Source organism: Phlebotomus papatasi, chromosome 1, assembly GCF_024763615.1.
Source record: "Phlebotomus papatasi isolate M1 chromosome 1, Ppap_2.1, whole genome shotgun sequence".
NCBI lineage: Eukaryota > Metazoa > Arthropoda > Insecta > Diptera > Psychodidae > Phlebotomus > Phlebotomus papatasi.
The window spans coordinates 41,674,712-41,692,791 of NC_077222.1; the positions used below are offsets into that span (position 1 = coordinate 41,674,712).

The 18,080-nt window shown below is 31.8% G+C and overlaps 1 protein-coding gene across 10 annotated transcripts in view; it reads right to left on the reverse strand.

Annotated features, from left to right (window-relative positions):
• LOC129799754 (collagen alpha chain CG42342) overlaps positions 1–18,080 on the reverse strand; it is a 143,225-nt gene that overhangs the window by 25,898 nt on the left and 99,247 nt on the right. For 6 of the 10 annotated variants that reach the window (XM_055843946.1, XM_055843940.1, XM_055843945.1 and 3 more), the window contains 3 exons: positions 11,482–11,535; positions 9,885–10,064; positions 2,939–3,044 (listed from right to left, as the gene is read on the reverse strand). In XM_055843946.1, coding sequence (XP_055699921.1) covers positions 2,939–3,044; positions 9,885–10,064; positions 11,482–11,535 — 340 coding nt within the window. The remainder of the gene's footprint in view (positions 1–2,938; positions 3,045–9,884; positions 10,065–11,481; positions 11,536–18,080) is intronic. The other 4 variants (XM_055843949.1, XM_055843948.1, XM_055843942.1 and 1 more) reach the window with 1 other exon arrangement.

The following is an 18,080-nucleotide window of genomic DNA, read 5'->3' on the forward strand; positions in this document are numbered from 1 at the left end:
TGGAAATGATTTTCTTTTGAATCTGTCACTGAGAAAAATCCGAAAAAGTTAAAATTTAAAATAACATTCCGGAAATGTTTATTTTACTCTGCAGTATTGATCCGAAACCGGTGTAAATATTAAGCTTTTTAGGTGTATTGGGGATTAAAGTTACCCTTTTTCATGTTAATTTTACCCTTAAAAAGGTGTAAAATTAACATTAAAAAATGTTGATATATTTTTACACCTAAAGTGTTAAAGTTACGAGGAAAAAAAGTTAATCGCACCCCCGTTTTTTTTTGGTGGTGGGACTTAGTTTTTCGTATTATACAATCCTGAGGTTATCTTTTTTACCAAAATTTTGCCTGTTGATGAACACTCAGAAAAAGGCAGTTCTAACTTTGTATGGGATTTGCAAAAATACAGCTCTTGTCTGTAAGAATATTTTAAGAGCCGAATCAACCTAAACATGTCGTGCTTTGAATTAAGAGCTGCGTTCTAAAACAAATCAACTAAGAGCTGGCGTGTCTTGAGCGAAGTATCATTTCACTAGAAAATTTCCAGAGACTTTCAGTGCTGTCAAATGGCAGACAAAATAATTCACAGTGCAATTAATTCGCAAAGTTGTGATTGTTTTCGCGAGTTTTCTCAATGAAATTATAGTGAAAATCTGTGGAAGAATCCTCTATAAGTAGTGAAGTGTCTTGTGATTCAAAAAAATACAGTGCCGACAAGGATTTTGCGAAAATTAGGTGAATTAATGCTATAAAAATACAAAAATATTTTTTTCTGAAAAATAAAACATTGTGTCTCACAAGCTCGCTCGTGTCTCTGGAGTGTTGTGTGATAGTTATTTTTTATTTAGAAAACTTATATAGTAAAATATTCAAAAGATTTTTGCGAGGTGGTTCCCGTCAAAAAAAAAACTGCAAACATGTCGGGCACCTTGCTCATTAATAGTCGGACGGAAAAAAATCTTCCCAAGTGTGAGTCTTTATTTAGACAAAAATTGATTAATTTCATTTTTAGATTTTAAAAGAAAATTTATGAATTTAAAATTATAGAATAAAAGGTGTATACGGTGATAATTAAATAAAAAAAAACGTGAAATTCAATTGCATTTTTTCATTATGAGTGTACGTCAATTTTGTTGCAATACAGCAGAGAAAATCTGATACTGGAATTAAAACTCGATATGCTTTGCTCCAAGACCTTCTCAGTACTTAAAATTCTTCTAGAGACTATTTTTTCCATCTGTGAAAATTCAAAGACTGTACGTACTTGAGCCAAAGCATATTCTAAAATAAATGCTTTACTTCAAGTGAAATAGTCTTTAACCCAACACACAAATGCCCGTTCTTGTTTCAAGAACTAAATTAAGAGCTGTTTCCACAGAGCTCTTTTCTGAGTGAATGAGAGAGTCGATCTATATTAGGTGTTAGGCGGCCAAGACTTTGCTATTTTTCACAATTTTTCAAAATAAAGAAACGACCAAGCCTCTTGAAATATTTTGTACACTCAGAAAAATAATCAAGTAAAACTTACTCGAATCGTTGTTGAATTGACTCTTTTTCGTTGTGATTTTCGATTAACTATATTTTAGAGTTGACTTTGCTCCTATTTAGGCGTAATATTCGAAGTTGTTTTAACTTTCTTTTCCTAACATTTACATGACAAAAAAGTGTAAATAACTCTTTTTTAGACTGAAAATAACTCGTTTTATGAGTTGAAATAACTCGTTTTAAGAGTTAAAAAAAAACTTTTTTGGAGTTAAAATAACTCTTTCAAATCCCAAAATGGATAGATTTTGCAATTTTATGTTTTCTTTTTTTATTTTATAATTTTCTTTATTAATATTTTCTTGATCTAAAGTTCCCTATATTCCAAGCGAAATATCACGCACATGTTTTCATGAAACACTGTTACGGCGTTATCACACTCGCACATTAAAATTTTAATGTGATTCACATTAATTGTCGCTTGTGAGCGTCTAAATATGTTATTTGTATCTTTGAGTCACTTAATATTTGGGGGTTTTCTATTTACTGATAAAGAAGTGGACTTGGCCTGCAAAAATAAGTTTAAATTTACCTAAAGCATAAATATTTTTCACATTAAAAAATAAAAGAGAAAATCACATTAATTTATCGCATTAATCAATTTATATCAAATTTTGCGGGCCAAGTCTACCTTTTAATCAACAAATAGATCAAATTTTGAATATAAAATGATAACACAGGGCATATTTCTAGTTGATGTTCCATATGAACTTTGTCACACGAAAATTTTCTTAACTGAAGTATTTATATTCTTAAAACGAAAACACTTAAGCATATACTTCAGTCGAGATGAAATTTTACATCGAAAAGGAGTAAACATCGATATCCGATGAGTTAATTCAACTCGCACGAAGAGTTTTTTCAACTCTATTTACCGAAATCTAGAACGAAAAAGAGTAACAATGACATCGATATTCGTAGAGTTAATTCAACTCTGGAATAGAGTTGTTTTAACTTTTTAGTTTTTTTTCTTAGTGTAGGTATATTTTCATACGTATTTAAGGTGCTTAAGTTTTTTTTCGCCATAGCACTGTTTCATTGGCGATCTCTAATTTTTCTAATAAAAGAAAATCTAAGAAAACATTTTAATTTCAATAAGTCTATTTCATAGTTAAACTCAGATAATGCGAAGAAAATCATGAAATCAGAAATTTATCCATTTTTTCATTTTTCATTTTTTAATATTTTGAAGATGTTCATCTTGACAAAGCAAACAAGTAGAATGCTCCATATTTTTCCAAAATAAATCCGGAAGATAAATAAATTCAATAGCATTTGCACTATTTCTGTTTTGTATTTGAATCATAAAATATGAAGTTATTTGATTCATGGTTTAAATTGGATGTTTTGTACCTCTGATTTGTGTTTCTGGTGAACTTATACTGTTGTGTGCAATTTACCTGGTGGTCCCGGTGGACCAGGTGGACCCTCGATGATACCCGTTGGAAATTGATCACTTTTCAGCGTTGTCGTCAATCCCCGGTCGCCTTTGTCACCCTTATCACCCTGTTTCAGCATTATTTTGATACAACAATGATTTAGAGAGAATGTACCTAAATGAGATTCTATATCATTTGATAGAGAGGGAGGGCTGTCTCTATGATTTTGTATAGAATATCAGATACACGATAGCCTGTGTTTGATTCTGTATCAAATAATATTCCGTTGATATACGAGCAGGCAACCAATGGTATGGTGTCAAATGATGACACTCTTATCATTCTACTAGCTCACACTCCCCCACCATTTGACTTAAATTGCCAATTAACAATTGATCTTTTTCTACCCTCTTTGTGCAATTAAATACCACATCATCTTATATCATTTGGAGTACACTCTCTTGTTCAAGAGTGGCTTTCATCCCACAAGCAATTTAATATTTCAATAAAATCATGAGACAGCAGTGGTAAAGTTTTTGACACAGCATGATAAGAACGATAAGTACATTTGAAGAAATTTCAAATGTCTGTCAGACAGAGAACCCTTAGGGGATGCTTATGACTTCTGTTCAAGTGCAAATGATAAAATTTTTTGATGAACCCTTATGCAAAGGACAAAATTTAAGATAGTTTTCTCTTTAACTGCAAACACTATACAAATATTCTGGTGTGTACCTCTCAGGCATAATTTTGTGTAAAGTATTTCATAAAACACTTTACAAATGAAGAAATATTACCATTTTCTTGGATAAAATATGTACTCACTCCACTCCAAAAAAAAAACAACGTACGCTTGAAAAAAAATTTCGCGAGGGAAGTTGTTTTTCGGATAAACTCATTGACAATAAGGAATCTTAAAGATAAATATTTAATGTTCTGCAAATGCCTCATATATTTAAAATTTTTACCAGCAAAACAATAGAATTACCTAGGAGTCATTTTTTAATTCCAATTTTTTAAATAAATTTTATTAGGTTATTATTTAAACCGGCAATCGTTAATTTTCATTCGATGCAAAATTAAATAATTTTTTTTCATGTTTTAGGGTTTCCTCTGCCAACAATAGAATTATCAACTGAGATTGAAGTATTATATTTTGCTGAAAATTTTTATTTATTTTTACTAAGAAAACTACAGATTTACTGATCAAAAGAGGTGCAAAACGTTCTATGCTTTGTAAAATGTTCATACTTCTTTCGCATAATTATTTATCGTTAACCGGTTCACACCCGATTTGAACCGATTCATAAGTCACTCAATCAAAACAACATCGCCCAAAATAGCTTAGAAATAATACAATTGGTATTCGGATAAAGATTACTTATCCGTTCATTGTGGGTAACCGATTAGAATCGGTCTAGTCTTGTCAGAAATTCCAAGACCTTTCCAACGAGCCCAAATGTGTAGTCCTTTTAGGTTGAGAAATATGCTCTCTAGATCTAAAGCATCAAGAGTATTTTCGTACATGAATGAAATTTTCGCCTAAGATAAGATAAGATCTCGGTGTGTATTTGGGATCAGTGACAGTGAATATTTGTATCGACTGAAGTACTACTTTCATGTCGAGACTCGTTCTCGTACCAGCCTCTATTATTTAGGCGGTCACTTTTTTTGCCAATAAGGTAAAGTGGTACAAGTTGGACAGTGGTACAAGTTGGACAATGGTACAATTTGGACAGGGCTTTTTGTCTTGATAAATTTAGTACTTCATTTTTATTTGTATATTTTTAATGCTTTATTTTTATAATTTGGTTCCTTGTGCTTAAGAACAAATTTTGTACTGTATTTATCAAGAAAAAAAAGCCATGTCCAACTTGTACCGGCGAATTCTCCAACTTGTAACACTAATTCCAAATTATATCACTTTACCCTATGCACTATTATTGGCATTACTATTCATTCATTCACTGGACGAATTCAAAGCCGATATGGCATGAGAAATCTTTTTCTGCTTCTGCTCAGCTTTGAACCCGAGACCTCACAGTCATAGAGTCACTACTCTATCCACTGACCCACTTGCTGCTCCGAATTTTCGCCTAGGTAATAATTCAACATATTCATTCCAAAACACATGGGTCTGAAAGGGAAGCAAAGAAGTGGCGGAAAAATTATTGGCATATCAACGGTTTTTAGGTCGACTTATGGAGGGGGGTCGGCCGAAGGTACCAAATCGCTATCTCTAATTGTTTGGCTTCTAGATCTAGCGATAGCCGAACAAAGTGTAACAAATTTTAATAACTTTATGTTTAAATAATTTATATATAAATTCACAAAGTTAAGTTTGCAACGATGGAGTGTCATAATTTTCACAAGAATTCCTAAGGAGGTAATCTATCCCGCCCCTTCTTTAATCAACGATTTTAAGACTACTGAAAAATACCCAGTAAATCCTGGGGCAGAATTCAAGTAATGTTCATGGTTAAATGAAGAGTGAAATTATAGCGCTTTAGGGGTGTGGAAAACATTAAAAATGTCCTTTATGACGCATTATTCAATTCACAGTTGAACGAATTAATTCCCATTTTCATGAGATATTTTATTGAGGCCACCCTCTGCAGCTTACAATGCTATAAAAATTCCAAAAGGAAATTAAAGGAAAACAATTAAATAAACTCAATGATATTCTTCCTTTTTGATAGATTGTTGGGGTTTGAGTTCCTCCTATCAATGAATTGACTCTGTGTTCTTGCTGTTCTTGATACACAGAACAGAGCTGTATAAGTGAAATGAGGTTTGAGATTATTAACAAAAGCATTGGAGGAATGAGTTGGTCACATTGAGGGTGGTTTGTCGTGTACTATTCAAAGCTCTTAAATACATGTGTCATTGTGTATTTATTATTATTATTATTATTAATATTGCTACCACGTATAACACAATTGCTGGGGTTCTCTAAAGGCATGATTGTGAAAGCCAATGTTAGTGGATGGGGTAGTCATAGTGCTGATATGTGAAACGGAATTGGTATAAATTTGATGTTCTCTGATGCTCTCTCAGTATCAAACATTTTGCCCTCGATTCCTGTTTGGTATGTTCACAATTACCCCAACACAATAACTATTGGGTTTTGTATCGCCTGGAAGGGATGATTGTGTGTGAAAGTTACCTCAGGCCACTTTAACAAATGACTATATGCTATGATTTTACATCAAACCGCCTTTCAAATTGGTTTTTATTGTTCCTATTGAGAAAACAATATTCAAATTTATATTTTCTACCACATAGGCGACCTATTTTGTAAATTTTCAGAATATCACATTTTGCAGAAAAAAATATTTAACGCTGTTAATGTATTGGACCATTTTGAGATTTAAAGGCTAAATGGTTGAGGAGAGCGATTTGTGACTTTTAAGGGACCACTACTATAAAGCGGTCTTCAGACTAGAGGATTAGTCCAGTTCCCGTAGGTCTCAAAATCTTATATAGCGTGCAATTTAATTGCTTTTTGAGGACCTAATAGGTTATTTATCTTTAATAATCCAACTATAAGTTAAATTTTTAAGTAATATAAAGTTAAGCCATTTATCTAAGCCTTATGCCCTAGACACACTTACGACTTAAGCCGAGAGACGACTTAGTAGAAGATGATGGAAATGAAGTTTAACCATTATGTCGAGTATAATTACGCTAAGCCGTCTTTCGGCTAATCCTCAGATCTGTTAAGGCCCTTAGGTCTGAAGCCCGTATAAATCAATACTGTGATCCGTTAGTATGAACCTACATGCCTTCATCCTTCATTTCACTATTCTTTATTGCACAACCTCAACAGAGGGAGCAGTGTATATAATCTCTCGATTTCTTCTCTGCCTCCTCCCAAAAAAAAACCCCGAAGACCATGTTTTCTCAACATATCTTCACGTTCCAGACGATTTCTGAGGCATGTCGAAATGTTGTTAGTCTGTCCGTTCAACCGCTACCACACTTTTAGAGGGTAAACGGTGAGAGATAGAGTCTTAGGATTTTAGGGGAGGCCTCCTCATAAGTCGACCATGAGACTACTAACATGCCCCGCATTTTCACCCCATTCTTTCCCTGCCCCTCCAAACCCATGTTGTTTTTTGGAGTTTTAGAAATTATCCACGCGAACGTTTCGTTCTTATACGAAAATTCCATTCAATCATTCCTAATAATGGTTTTTCAAGATAAAAGGTTGAAAATCCTTGAGAGAGCGTATTTCTCAACCGAATAGGGTCGTGTTGGGCTTGTTGTTAAAGTCTTAGAATTTTTAATATAAAACTGAAGCTTTTGTGATCGGTTTTGTGAAACGGAAATGAACGGATTATCAATCGATAATTAGTTTAAATTTATTCGAAAATCAATTTTACTACTTTTAAGGCATTTTGAGAGATCTTTTAGGTGATTCAATTTGTTCAATAAAACGGCTGTGAATCGGTAATACGTAAATGATGCGAGTATAAGCTGGGACACTTTGCTATCCCTTTTTGAAATATTCAATTGCATTGTTTTTTTTTTGATTTTCTAGTGAAATGTTAAGATGATAGTTTATCGGTATTTGATCAATTTAAGTGTGTTCTGAATCAATAAAGTATTACGTAGCAGGAATATCACGAATTTAGGGGAAATCAACTTATTGGATATGTCATTTTATTTAGTCAATATGTGACTAAAAAATTTTATTTAAATTTTGTAACACTGCACTCTTAGAAAAGTTTAGACGTGATTACTAATGAAAATTAGTTGTTCGGGCGATTATTATCAAATCTATTTAAAATAGTTTTTATATTCTTAAAACATTATACTCATAATAAATTTATTAGTAGTGAGAATATAAGACAATATTTACGTGGATAATTTGCGGCAATTATTTCTTAATGCTTTCATACAATTATATTTGCTTGTGTTAATTAAATGAAATCATTATCCCAACTAATATTGGTCACTAATTCCTTTTAGTTCTCACAACCAATGTAAATAGTTGGGCCTATATTTTCATGAAGTTATGACTACTTTTCCAATAGTAAAGAGTGGTTTTTATTTTAGTAATGCGTTGAAGCTCTTTCGAATTTTAAACAACTAATAAGAAATATGCATCACAATGAATGCTATATAGTAACCACAACTAATATGATATAGTTATTACAGCCAATAAGATGGGTATCAACCCCATTTATTTAGTAATTGGAACTAATATGTTATAGTACCCATTACTATTTTGATTTAGTTGTGATAACTAAATGAAAAGGATACTTTAACTAACTGTGGTCAACTATTTCATTTAGTTACCCAAACTAAATATATAGTTGGGTCTATATTTACTATATTTTATAGTTCTAATAACTGCATATGAGCTTGTACGAACTAATTTTTTCTAAGAGTGTGAGGGGGAGAAAAGTACGAAATCTTTAAACTAATGATCATGATGTTCTGCGATAAAACTCCGCATTTATCCAGACAAATGATGTGAAATCTTGCGAAATCTATGTCAATTACATAATACATTACTCACAAAATCGAGCATTTTGCGACGGGCGATTACCTTCGCCACCTCTTTTAATCCAAAATACACATTTACTCCATTTACCGAACTCCAAATTTTCAATATTCAATATACGTGATTTTATGTCCAAAAATTGCCATAACGAATAATTCAAAATGTTAAATTTCTAGTATATCAATAGACTCATCAAATTTTATTGATACTATATATCGTACCAATTGAAAATTGTGATACATTTGTCTTTTGCACAAATATTTGATGCACAAACTTCAAACAACAAAAGAGGGTTGTAACAGTTGTAACATTTCCATTTGTGTATTATGTACTTTGGCAATATAGGGTGAAGAGAAATGTGAAGAATTTGTCGATAATTCCATTTATGGGCTCGTACAAATAATCAAATATTGATTGTATATTGTATACATAAACAACACGCTTAAGCTGCGTACTCACTGTTAAATTAAATAAATGCAACTTTGTGCCATTTAACAGAGATTACACGGGAAATGGTTACACAATACGCTTCAGTTGAATTCAAAATGACTTTTTTTTTTGTGTATACCCTCCAATGACACAATTTGCACAATCATATTAAAAGCCAAATGGATTTTCCCCACCAAGTATGTTGAGCAAATATTCCAAGAAAATGGTGTACTAAGAAGAGTTGAAATAAAATATTTAAAATTTATATTTTTCTCATTTTTTTTAGAAGTTAATTCCTTTTCTATGTGTCAAGAACATAATGTATCATACTAAAGTTAAAATCACTTTAGAAATGCCATAATTTTTATTACCAGGGAAATGATGTTTTATTTTACTAGATGTAATCAAAAAAATTAGGCCACGCCCTCTTTGAGAGCTATGGTCTTGCAAATTTCAAATGAAATTTTTGTATTCAAATTTTTGTACCTTAACAGTGGGATATTGTAAGTTTGAACTAGATAACAAAAACATAGTGCTATAACAAACAAACCCAATCAATTAAGTAACAAATTATTTAGCCAAAACTCCTACATTTTCTAAATCGTTTATTAGATCCCTTTATCAGACAAACTTCAACTTTAAAGTTTCTAATCTATGCAATTTTGTTGGAATTCAATCAACTCTGTTCACATCGTGAAGCATAAGGACGATATTTGGTATACTTTATTGCATAAAATCGTGTCCGTATTTGAGAGATAGAGACGAGAAGGAGAAGTGCGCGTACGAAAAGGATTTTTTCACTTCATCCACATAATCATTCGTGCCCGTAAAAAGTAATGGAAGGAAAAATTTTCTGACAGTAATTGGATTTAAAACTCATTTCGGAGACACGACTGAATGAACGACCATGGAATTATTGTCAAATGGTGGGTGAAGTAATATCAGTCAAGTGTTGGCCAAAGAGACAGCGAATCGTGACGCCTAAGCATTCTGGCGACGCGATTGAAAGAAGGGCTGGGTGTGTACCTTTGGTCCTGGTTGTCCTGCTGTTCCATTGTGTCCAATGGGTCCTGTTTCGCCAGCTGGTCCCGGTGGTCCGGGTGGGCCTGGTTCACCAGGTTGTCCTGGTTTACCGTCATAACCAGGTATGCCCGATGAACCTGTTGGACCTGGTGGTCCTGGCGGACCCGGTTCACCAGGCTCGCCCTAAAGAGAGAAAATTGTTTTAGTTTCACGTAAAGTGATTATTTGTGGTTGACCGCAATATTAGAATTCACCACAGCATGCAACTAATTCCACATTTAATGTATAAACATGCACTGCAGTGTCCTTTCGTCACAAATTGGATGATGATTTCCCAGTGACTGCTTCAGAAGTTTGCGATTTCGAATTGTGTGTTGCCATTCTTTAGATACAATCCATTTGCAAAAGGGGTTCTCAATATTTAAATTAAAATACATATTATACAACAGAGTTAAATGCTAAAAATAAATTCTAAATACCATTTCATTTGCACAAAATATCGTTGATGTTCGAAAAATTCAAACTGAATTTCGAATTTTAATTATATAAATTTTTGGGCAGAGGTGTGAAAATTTATGAAAATGCACTAAAAAGCTGTGAAAAACTTACTGAATGATTATGAGAAGTATTATAATGGATTATGGAGATCTAGCCCCTGACAAGTTGCCTGAAGCCACTTTCTCATACGTCGATTTAAATTTATATGGAATTTTTTTTGCACTCGCGACCATTACGCTAAATATCTAAAAATTGAGAAGTTTTTTCGTATTATAATATCCCTTACCGCGTCGAGGGATAAATATACTAAATTTTTGTTTAAACACATTTTTTCCTCGGAGCACTGTGAGCTAAGTCCGAGATCAATTTAGGAAATTGGCTTTAAATAGCTCCATATAAAAAAGTCAACTTGCCACGTGCTTGATGGAGATTATCAGCCTCATAGGTTTGGGTTTTAAAATCGGGCATCTGGAGATATTATTAAAAAATCGAAATGTCCTTCTTTGGATTTTTAAATTGACGTTCGAACTTTCCAAACTCCGGCTGTGTACACACAAAATTATGCTATATTTTAATTTACCAAATATTATAAATTTTGAACTAGATTTTAACCACTAGTTTACGAGCAAAACTTAGTATGAGACACATAATTATATTTTATCTATTTAAAAAAATTAAATATAAAAAATATGGAACTTGTGACTGATTTTATCTAAAAGTATTTTGATTATTTTACTTCAATATAAATTTGGGATATTAGTGCTATTGATCTTCAGCTAAATTGGCAAAGAAGTTTATCTCAATCTGCAGCAATTTTCAACTATTCGTTAAACGTGCTCAAAAACTTTCACTTTGCTGCTGATTTTTAGGTACAAGAATTTCAAACAATTTCAACTTTTTGTTGATGAACCCTTTAGAGATTTCCTTGTTGGACCATACACAGCAATTCCAAATGGGAAACTTCATGAGGAAATTTCTTTGTCTCATCAGCCGTAGTGCTTGAGAGACATGAACAATATTATTGTTAGATGCAAGCAGTAAAATATTAGTAGCTTTACAAAAGAAGAGAGTTTTCACAACAAATAAAGCTAAATTTACTCACTTTAAGTTGAATTACAGTCGCTGCAGAAATGTTATGTCCTGCCTCTTGTAATCCCTTTTATATATATAATTTTGTGTTTTTGTTTGTCATGTGAAATGTTTGGTGAATGACGAAAATTGTGTGTTTGGTTGGTGTATTTTTTTTTTTTTTGTGTATAATACAGCATTCAGGGGAAGAAAATGTGAAGGCGGACGACACACAATAAAGACACACAGCAAATAACACCAGAAAGAAGAATATAAAAAATCATAAAAAATATTACTTCTATATTTTACCTCCTATCTACTTAAATTTACTAAAAATAATATAATCCACTGATTTCTACAAAAATTCTATGTGCAACACGGAAACATGCAGAATTTTCACAAGTTGGAGTTCTTCATGGTGAAATAAAGTGTATTTATTAAGACATCTATTCAAGGGATTAGTACGGGAAAGTGCCCATGCTTGATACCATTGGAAGCTTCGTAATGACTAAATTTTCTATGTTTCACAATATATGTGTAACTCATCGAAACCATATTTTAAAAGCTATGAGAAAGTGTCTAGTTTTTAAAATATATTGCTGAGTCACATTTATTGAGAAACATATGAAAAATTTAGTCAATACGTCATTACGAAACTTCCAATGGTATCAAGCATGGACACTTTCCTCTAGTACCTCTCTTGTAATGTTTTTAAAATATCACGTAGATAATACAATAGAGCGAATTTAATAATTCACCAATTTCAGTAAGTTATGAAAACTCATCACATATTTCTAAATTATAAAATCTTCTAATTGAAATACTAAATCAATAAAATGGCTTTGCGGTTTTAGAAAATTCTCATTCTCATTTCAAAAATTCTCTATTTCCTGCAAATAATACTATTACAGTGAAATTTTGATTAAAAATTGTTGATTAAACCAATTTTCATAATTAAAATTGTATGAATAATACTAAATTTAAAGTATTTGAACAATTTTATTCATTCAGTTCAATAGCTGTGATAAGCATTTATACTAGTGAATAATGCTTTTATCAAATACATAAAATGGAATTGCTGTTTCAAATGCATTTATTCCAGAAATTCAAAAATTCTGAGCCATAATACTCATTCGAATTATTCCATTTGCATGAAATGGACAGACTATTTTATAAAATAGGATTGACAATATATATTTGTAATTTAGTATTTGACATATCTGAGAAATACATTATTCTGTTCATAAATTCCTTATAGAAATTTGGAAATGTCTAAAATTATTTAAATTTCTTGATATAACATTTCGAAAATTAAACCTGAAGGTATATAAAATCAAAAACATAAAGAATCACGGAAAAGTATCTATAAATTTGCATTCAAAGGTTAGCTTTTGAGATATTTTTGGTATTGTCAATTCAGGAGATTTATTTATTTTTTTAACATTTAGTGAAATCAATTTATTTTCATAAGCTGATTTATTTTTCAAATTTCAGCCAGTGCTGTTATAAAAAAAGAATATTTTAATTTTTATAAAATTATGTAGGCACCACCAAACATGGGGTACCACCAAACACTTATTTTTAGTTCTAAACTATTTGGACTATATCGACCATTTCTTCAGTGAACAAGCATCTCTATAATGCTTATAAATTTCTATAAGTCTTGTCCTCTGAAGTCGAATATCTGATTAAAAAATCGCAGTGTTTAGTGCTATCTCGTGTTTGGTGGTGCCCCAGTTTCCCCTAATTCTCATCTAATTATTCAAATGCTAATCAATATTATGATATTTTTATTTGAAAAATAATAACTCCGAATATTAATTAGAAGATTTACAAATTTCTCAATGTATATATTATATGCCCTTTTTTTAAAATAAGTTTTCGATGTTTTTCTATTTCATCTACAAAATTAATTCGAATTTGCCCTAAAATTGCAATCTATGGAATATTTGTTATGTACACTGAGAGAAATCCGAAAAAGTTAAAATAACATTCCGGAAATGTTAATTTTACCCTGCATTATTGATCCGAAATCGGTGTAAATATTACTCTCTTTATGTGTATTAGGGGTTAAATAAACCCTTTTTCATGTTAATTTTACCCTTAAAAGGGTGTAAAATTAACATTAAAAAATATTGATATATTTTTACACCTAAAAAGTGTTAAGGTGTCTACACATTGGGAGCAATTTTCTGCAAAAATTGCGTTTTTGACAGATATTTGACGTTTCCCCCTACAACGCTGCAGGGAATTTCCTTCAAAAAAGCAATTTTTGACAAAAATTGCTCCCAATGTGTAGAGGCCATTAAAGTTACGAGGAAAAAAAGTTAATCGCACCCTCTTTTTTTCTCAGTGTAGAAATCAGTCAAACAATCTTATGCCCAGCGCACAATAACTTTTGTTTTGTAAACATATTTTTGACATTTCAGTGAGAGTGAATGAAATGTAGTTTTAGTCACCTCGCTCACTCTTATAGACAATTTTGAAAACATGTTTATAAACAAAAGTTATTGTGCGCTGGTCATTACAAGTAATAATGTGTATTAATAAGGAAAATATGAAATAATAAATATAATAGAATAGAATTTAAATTTAGTTTTCGAAAAGCTTTTAATTAATTTGTGACATTTTGTGTATAGTAAGTATTCTTAAATTTATCAATTATTAGATACAAAATGCCCTAAATTTCTAGATTAAGAACTCTCAGCTTATCGAAAACTAAATTTGAAAACATATCTAATTACTTTCATACTTTTTTTTTGTTTTTTGTATAGCGAAAGTTAAATTAATATAATTTGTTACTAATGCATCCTCTTTGACTTTTAGTTTCACTGATTTTTGAAAATCATCTCAAACAATACTTAAAATGTTTATTTTTCGTATGATTTTTGTATTTTGATTTTCTATGATTGTTTTTTGATACAATATTGTATCTTTAACTTAACCGAAAAAATTCCTACAAAAAAAATTAAAAGAAAAACGCATTATTAAGGTATTGCTAACAAAATAAATAGAATGAGAAGCAGTAAAACGGATTAATATCTTGTTCTATTTTAGAGAATATTAAGTAAAAATCCTCAATTTTATTCCAAGAAATTAATGATTTTTTCTTTATGATATAAACTCCCTAGCTTTAGTTGTACAATGGATGCGATATTTCTTTAATCAGATGTACATTGTACATCTTTTTATGGGGTTGCCTTATGAATGGAATACTTCTGGGAGAAAATTGATAATCTCCCGTGGAAGAAAATCTGCGAGGATAATAAAATTGGATTAAAGATGTTAGACAGAGAGGCGAAAAGAGTGGAAAAAAGAGAATTAAATGTTTTATTTTTCACAGAACTCAGAGAGACGCATTCAAGTGGAATTGTGCAGAGATAGATTCTGATTAGGGGTGCTTTTCTGGCGCCTACATTTCACCATGAAGAACATAATAAATAAGTTTTATATTTGCATTGGGCTTTATCGTAGAGATGAATCTCACTTGTGATGTGTGGTATGTTGATTCAGAAATGCTGATTTGCAAACTAACAAACCAACTTTATTAAAATATCAGTGATATGTTATATTTTTGATTACATAGTGGCTAGTTTTGTTCATCAACTACCTGTTCATTTTTTCCCCATAGGGGCTTAACATGTTAGTATAAAATATACAATCGAGAGTAGGAGAAGAGAATTATTTGTTGTCAGTTCGTATTATTTTCCTCTCGAGCAGAGGTTTTCCTCGGGGGTTTTCCTATGATATTTACTCGACAACATTTCGTTTTTTTTTTAATTCAACGATGAGGTATAACAGCATAATATGGAATTGAAATATCGCACTGTGATTCAAAAGACATGCCAGAAGCGAAGAATAACATTTGTTTATGATTTTTTGGTTCTTTGATGTTATATCCATCATGTAGGAAAAATTTTCTCTTTATTCTTTCCTTCCTCTAAACTCACGTGCGTGTAGGAAAAAAAATTCACCAAAAAGTATATGAAACGTAATAATGTGATTTATATTATGGTGGGGAAACAGTTTTATCTGTTCTACAGAGATGTGAAAAGCTTATGGAGATAATTGAAAAGGAATTTTCCTTTTGACTTTTCCCCTTCATCTCTCAAGACTTGTCATGCAGCGTTTGCAAGAAAGAGAAATAATATTTTAGATCAATATCCTGCTGTTCTGTTTTATTTAAAAGACTTCACTTTTATTTTTTCGTCACATATAAACCGAAAAGAGCACAATTATACTTCGGGAAAAGTTTACAAAAAATTGTATTTGAAATAGAATTTGCATTGAAGCAAATTGTGTAATGGCCTCTACGCACTGGAAAATTTTATGTCCATATTGAAACAAATTACCTATAGGGTAATTTGTCTAAAGCGGGACAGTTTGGAATGTTGGACAAAACAGTTTGGAATGTGAGACACCTCCCTAAAAACTGAAAACTGAACTTAAATGAATGAAGTCAAACAATCCCCATACCTACTGGAAGACAGCAATAAATTGGAATGATTTTATTTTGAATCTGTCACTGAGAGAAATCCGAAAAAGTTAAAATATGTTAAAATAACATTCCGGAAATGTTTATTTTACCCTGCAGTATTGATCCGAAACCGGTGTAAATATTACGCTTTTTAGGTGTATTAGGGATTAAAGTTACCATTTTTCACGTTAATTTTACCATTAAAAAGGTGTAAAATTAACATTAAAAAATGTTGATATATTTTTACACCTAAAAAGTGTTATAGTTATGAGGAAAAAAAGTTTAATCGCACCCCTATTTTTTCTCAGTGGTGGGACTTAGTTTTTCGTATTATACAATCCTGAGTTAATCCTTTTTTACCAAAATTTTGCCTGTCGATGAAAGAGAGAGTCAATCTATATTAGGGTAATTTGTCTAAAGCGAGACAGTTTGGAAAGTTGGACAAAGCAGTGTGGAATGTGAGACACCTCCTTAAAAACTTGATAATAAATCGATTAAATATTTCAATTTTCGATAAAAAGATTATTAAACCTAATTTTGTGAGTATTTGAGAAGTTAAAAATGCAAAAGTCGTTATTAAACGATAAAAGAGTGACTTGGAAGAAGAATTTAAAAAATGTATTGTATGCGTGATATTCATAACCTTGACACGGTACTTGTCATTTTCTCTGTTTCTTATGGAAGTTGCTAGGAAAATATCAAAGTGTTTTGTTTGATTTTTCGGCATAATTTGTGAAATATTATTAAATCCGTAGTGAAAATCAAAGGACATACATCCATTTAAAAGGTGAATAAAAAATGTTTGTGAAATTACTACATTTAAAAAGGATAGAAAAGTGATTTAATTTCGTGTTGCTTTCAAAACAAGTTTTATGAAATCTTGGACAAGTTGATTTTGTGAATGGTGGTTTTGTGCAGTGAAATCATGTTAACAAGGACGACAAAGCCTTTTCCAGGAGAAAATCTCCTGGAAAAGGCTGCAAGGATTTCCAGATTACGAAGACCACTTTTTCTGATAGAGTGGGTAGTAGGGCGTTTCAACTAGGAAAAATTTTTTTTGGCACTATTCTCACGGTGCTGTATTTGATGAGACAAGAAAGTTTTTCTTCTACGACCATATGATCAGACGCTGTTTAGAGGTGGCTGAACGACCCTCTCTGTAGTGTAAAATCCGGTAAAATCAGAAATTTGTTCTACAGAGAGGGTCGTTCAGCCACCTCTAAACAGCGTCTGATCATATGGTCGTAGAAGAAAAACTTTCTTGTCTCATCAAATACAGCACCGTGAGAATAGTGCCAAAAAATTTTTTCCTAGTTGAAACGCCCTAGTGGGTAGTAAATATCGCAAAAACACCTGGAGAAAGACAAAGAGGAGCTTCTAAAGCAAGTGGAAAGGGATCTGGGCGGATGAGATATCCAAATCTGCTAAGAAGTTGCATCAACTTTAAAGCTATAACTGCTGGACAGTGCGAGGCGTCTGTGAAATTTACAGAACCTCTTTTTGGTTGGACGTCCAGGAAGTTCTTGGTAATTAGGATTCCTCAAGTGTTACCCGGACATAAAGGAGGGATTAGCATAAGCATCCAATGCACAAGTATACGCAGAAAACCCTCAACATTTGACTTTCTATATATTTCGTATAATATTGTTACGGAATCGAGATAGAAGATGTGAGGGACGAGTCAGGAGAGATGAAGAAGAAAGTAGGAGAGTTTTATCGATGATAAGAGTTCAGTTGTCCACTGATCTCGCTAGAGTGATGATCATCAAAATGTAAAGTGAGTGCAAATAAATGTAATAGTGCAAATTCCTCGTGTTAAAAATTCATCCCTTGCGACCCCAGTAACTCAATTTCGTTACAATATTTTGTCATTAATATCATTATGTCCAACTTTCCAAAACTTTTTGTCCCGCTTTCCAAAATTTTGTCCATCTTTTCAAAATGTGTTGTTTTTTAATTTGATGGAATATTCCAACTAATTGATTGAAATATCTATTAAAAACTGTTAAGATCCTGTTAGAATATTTCACAAGCAATCTCATGATGCAAAGAAAATGAAAAAAATAAATATTTATTCGGCTTAAAAATGCATTTGAAATTGAACTTTTTCATAAGTGTCTCCCTTTCCACAATCCACCCTACGCTTGTGTAGGAAA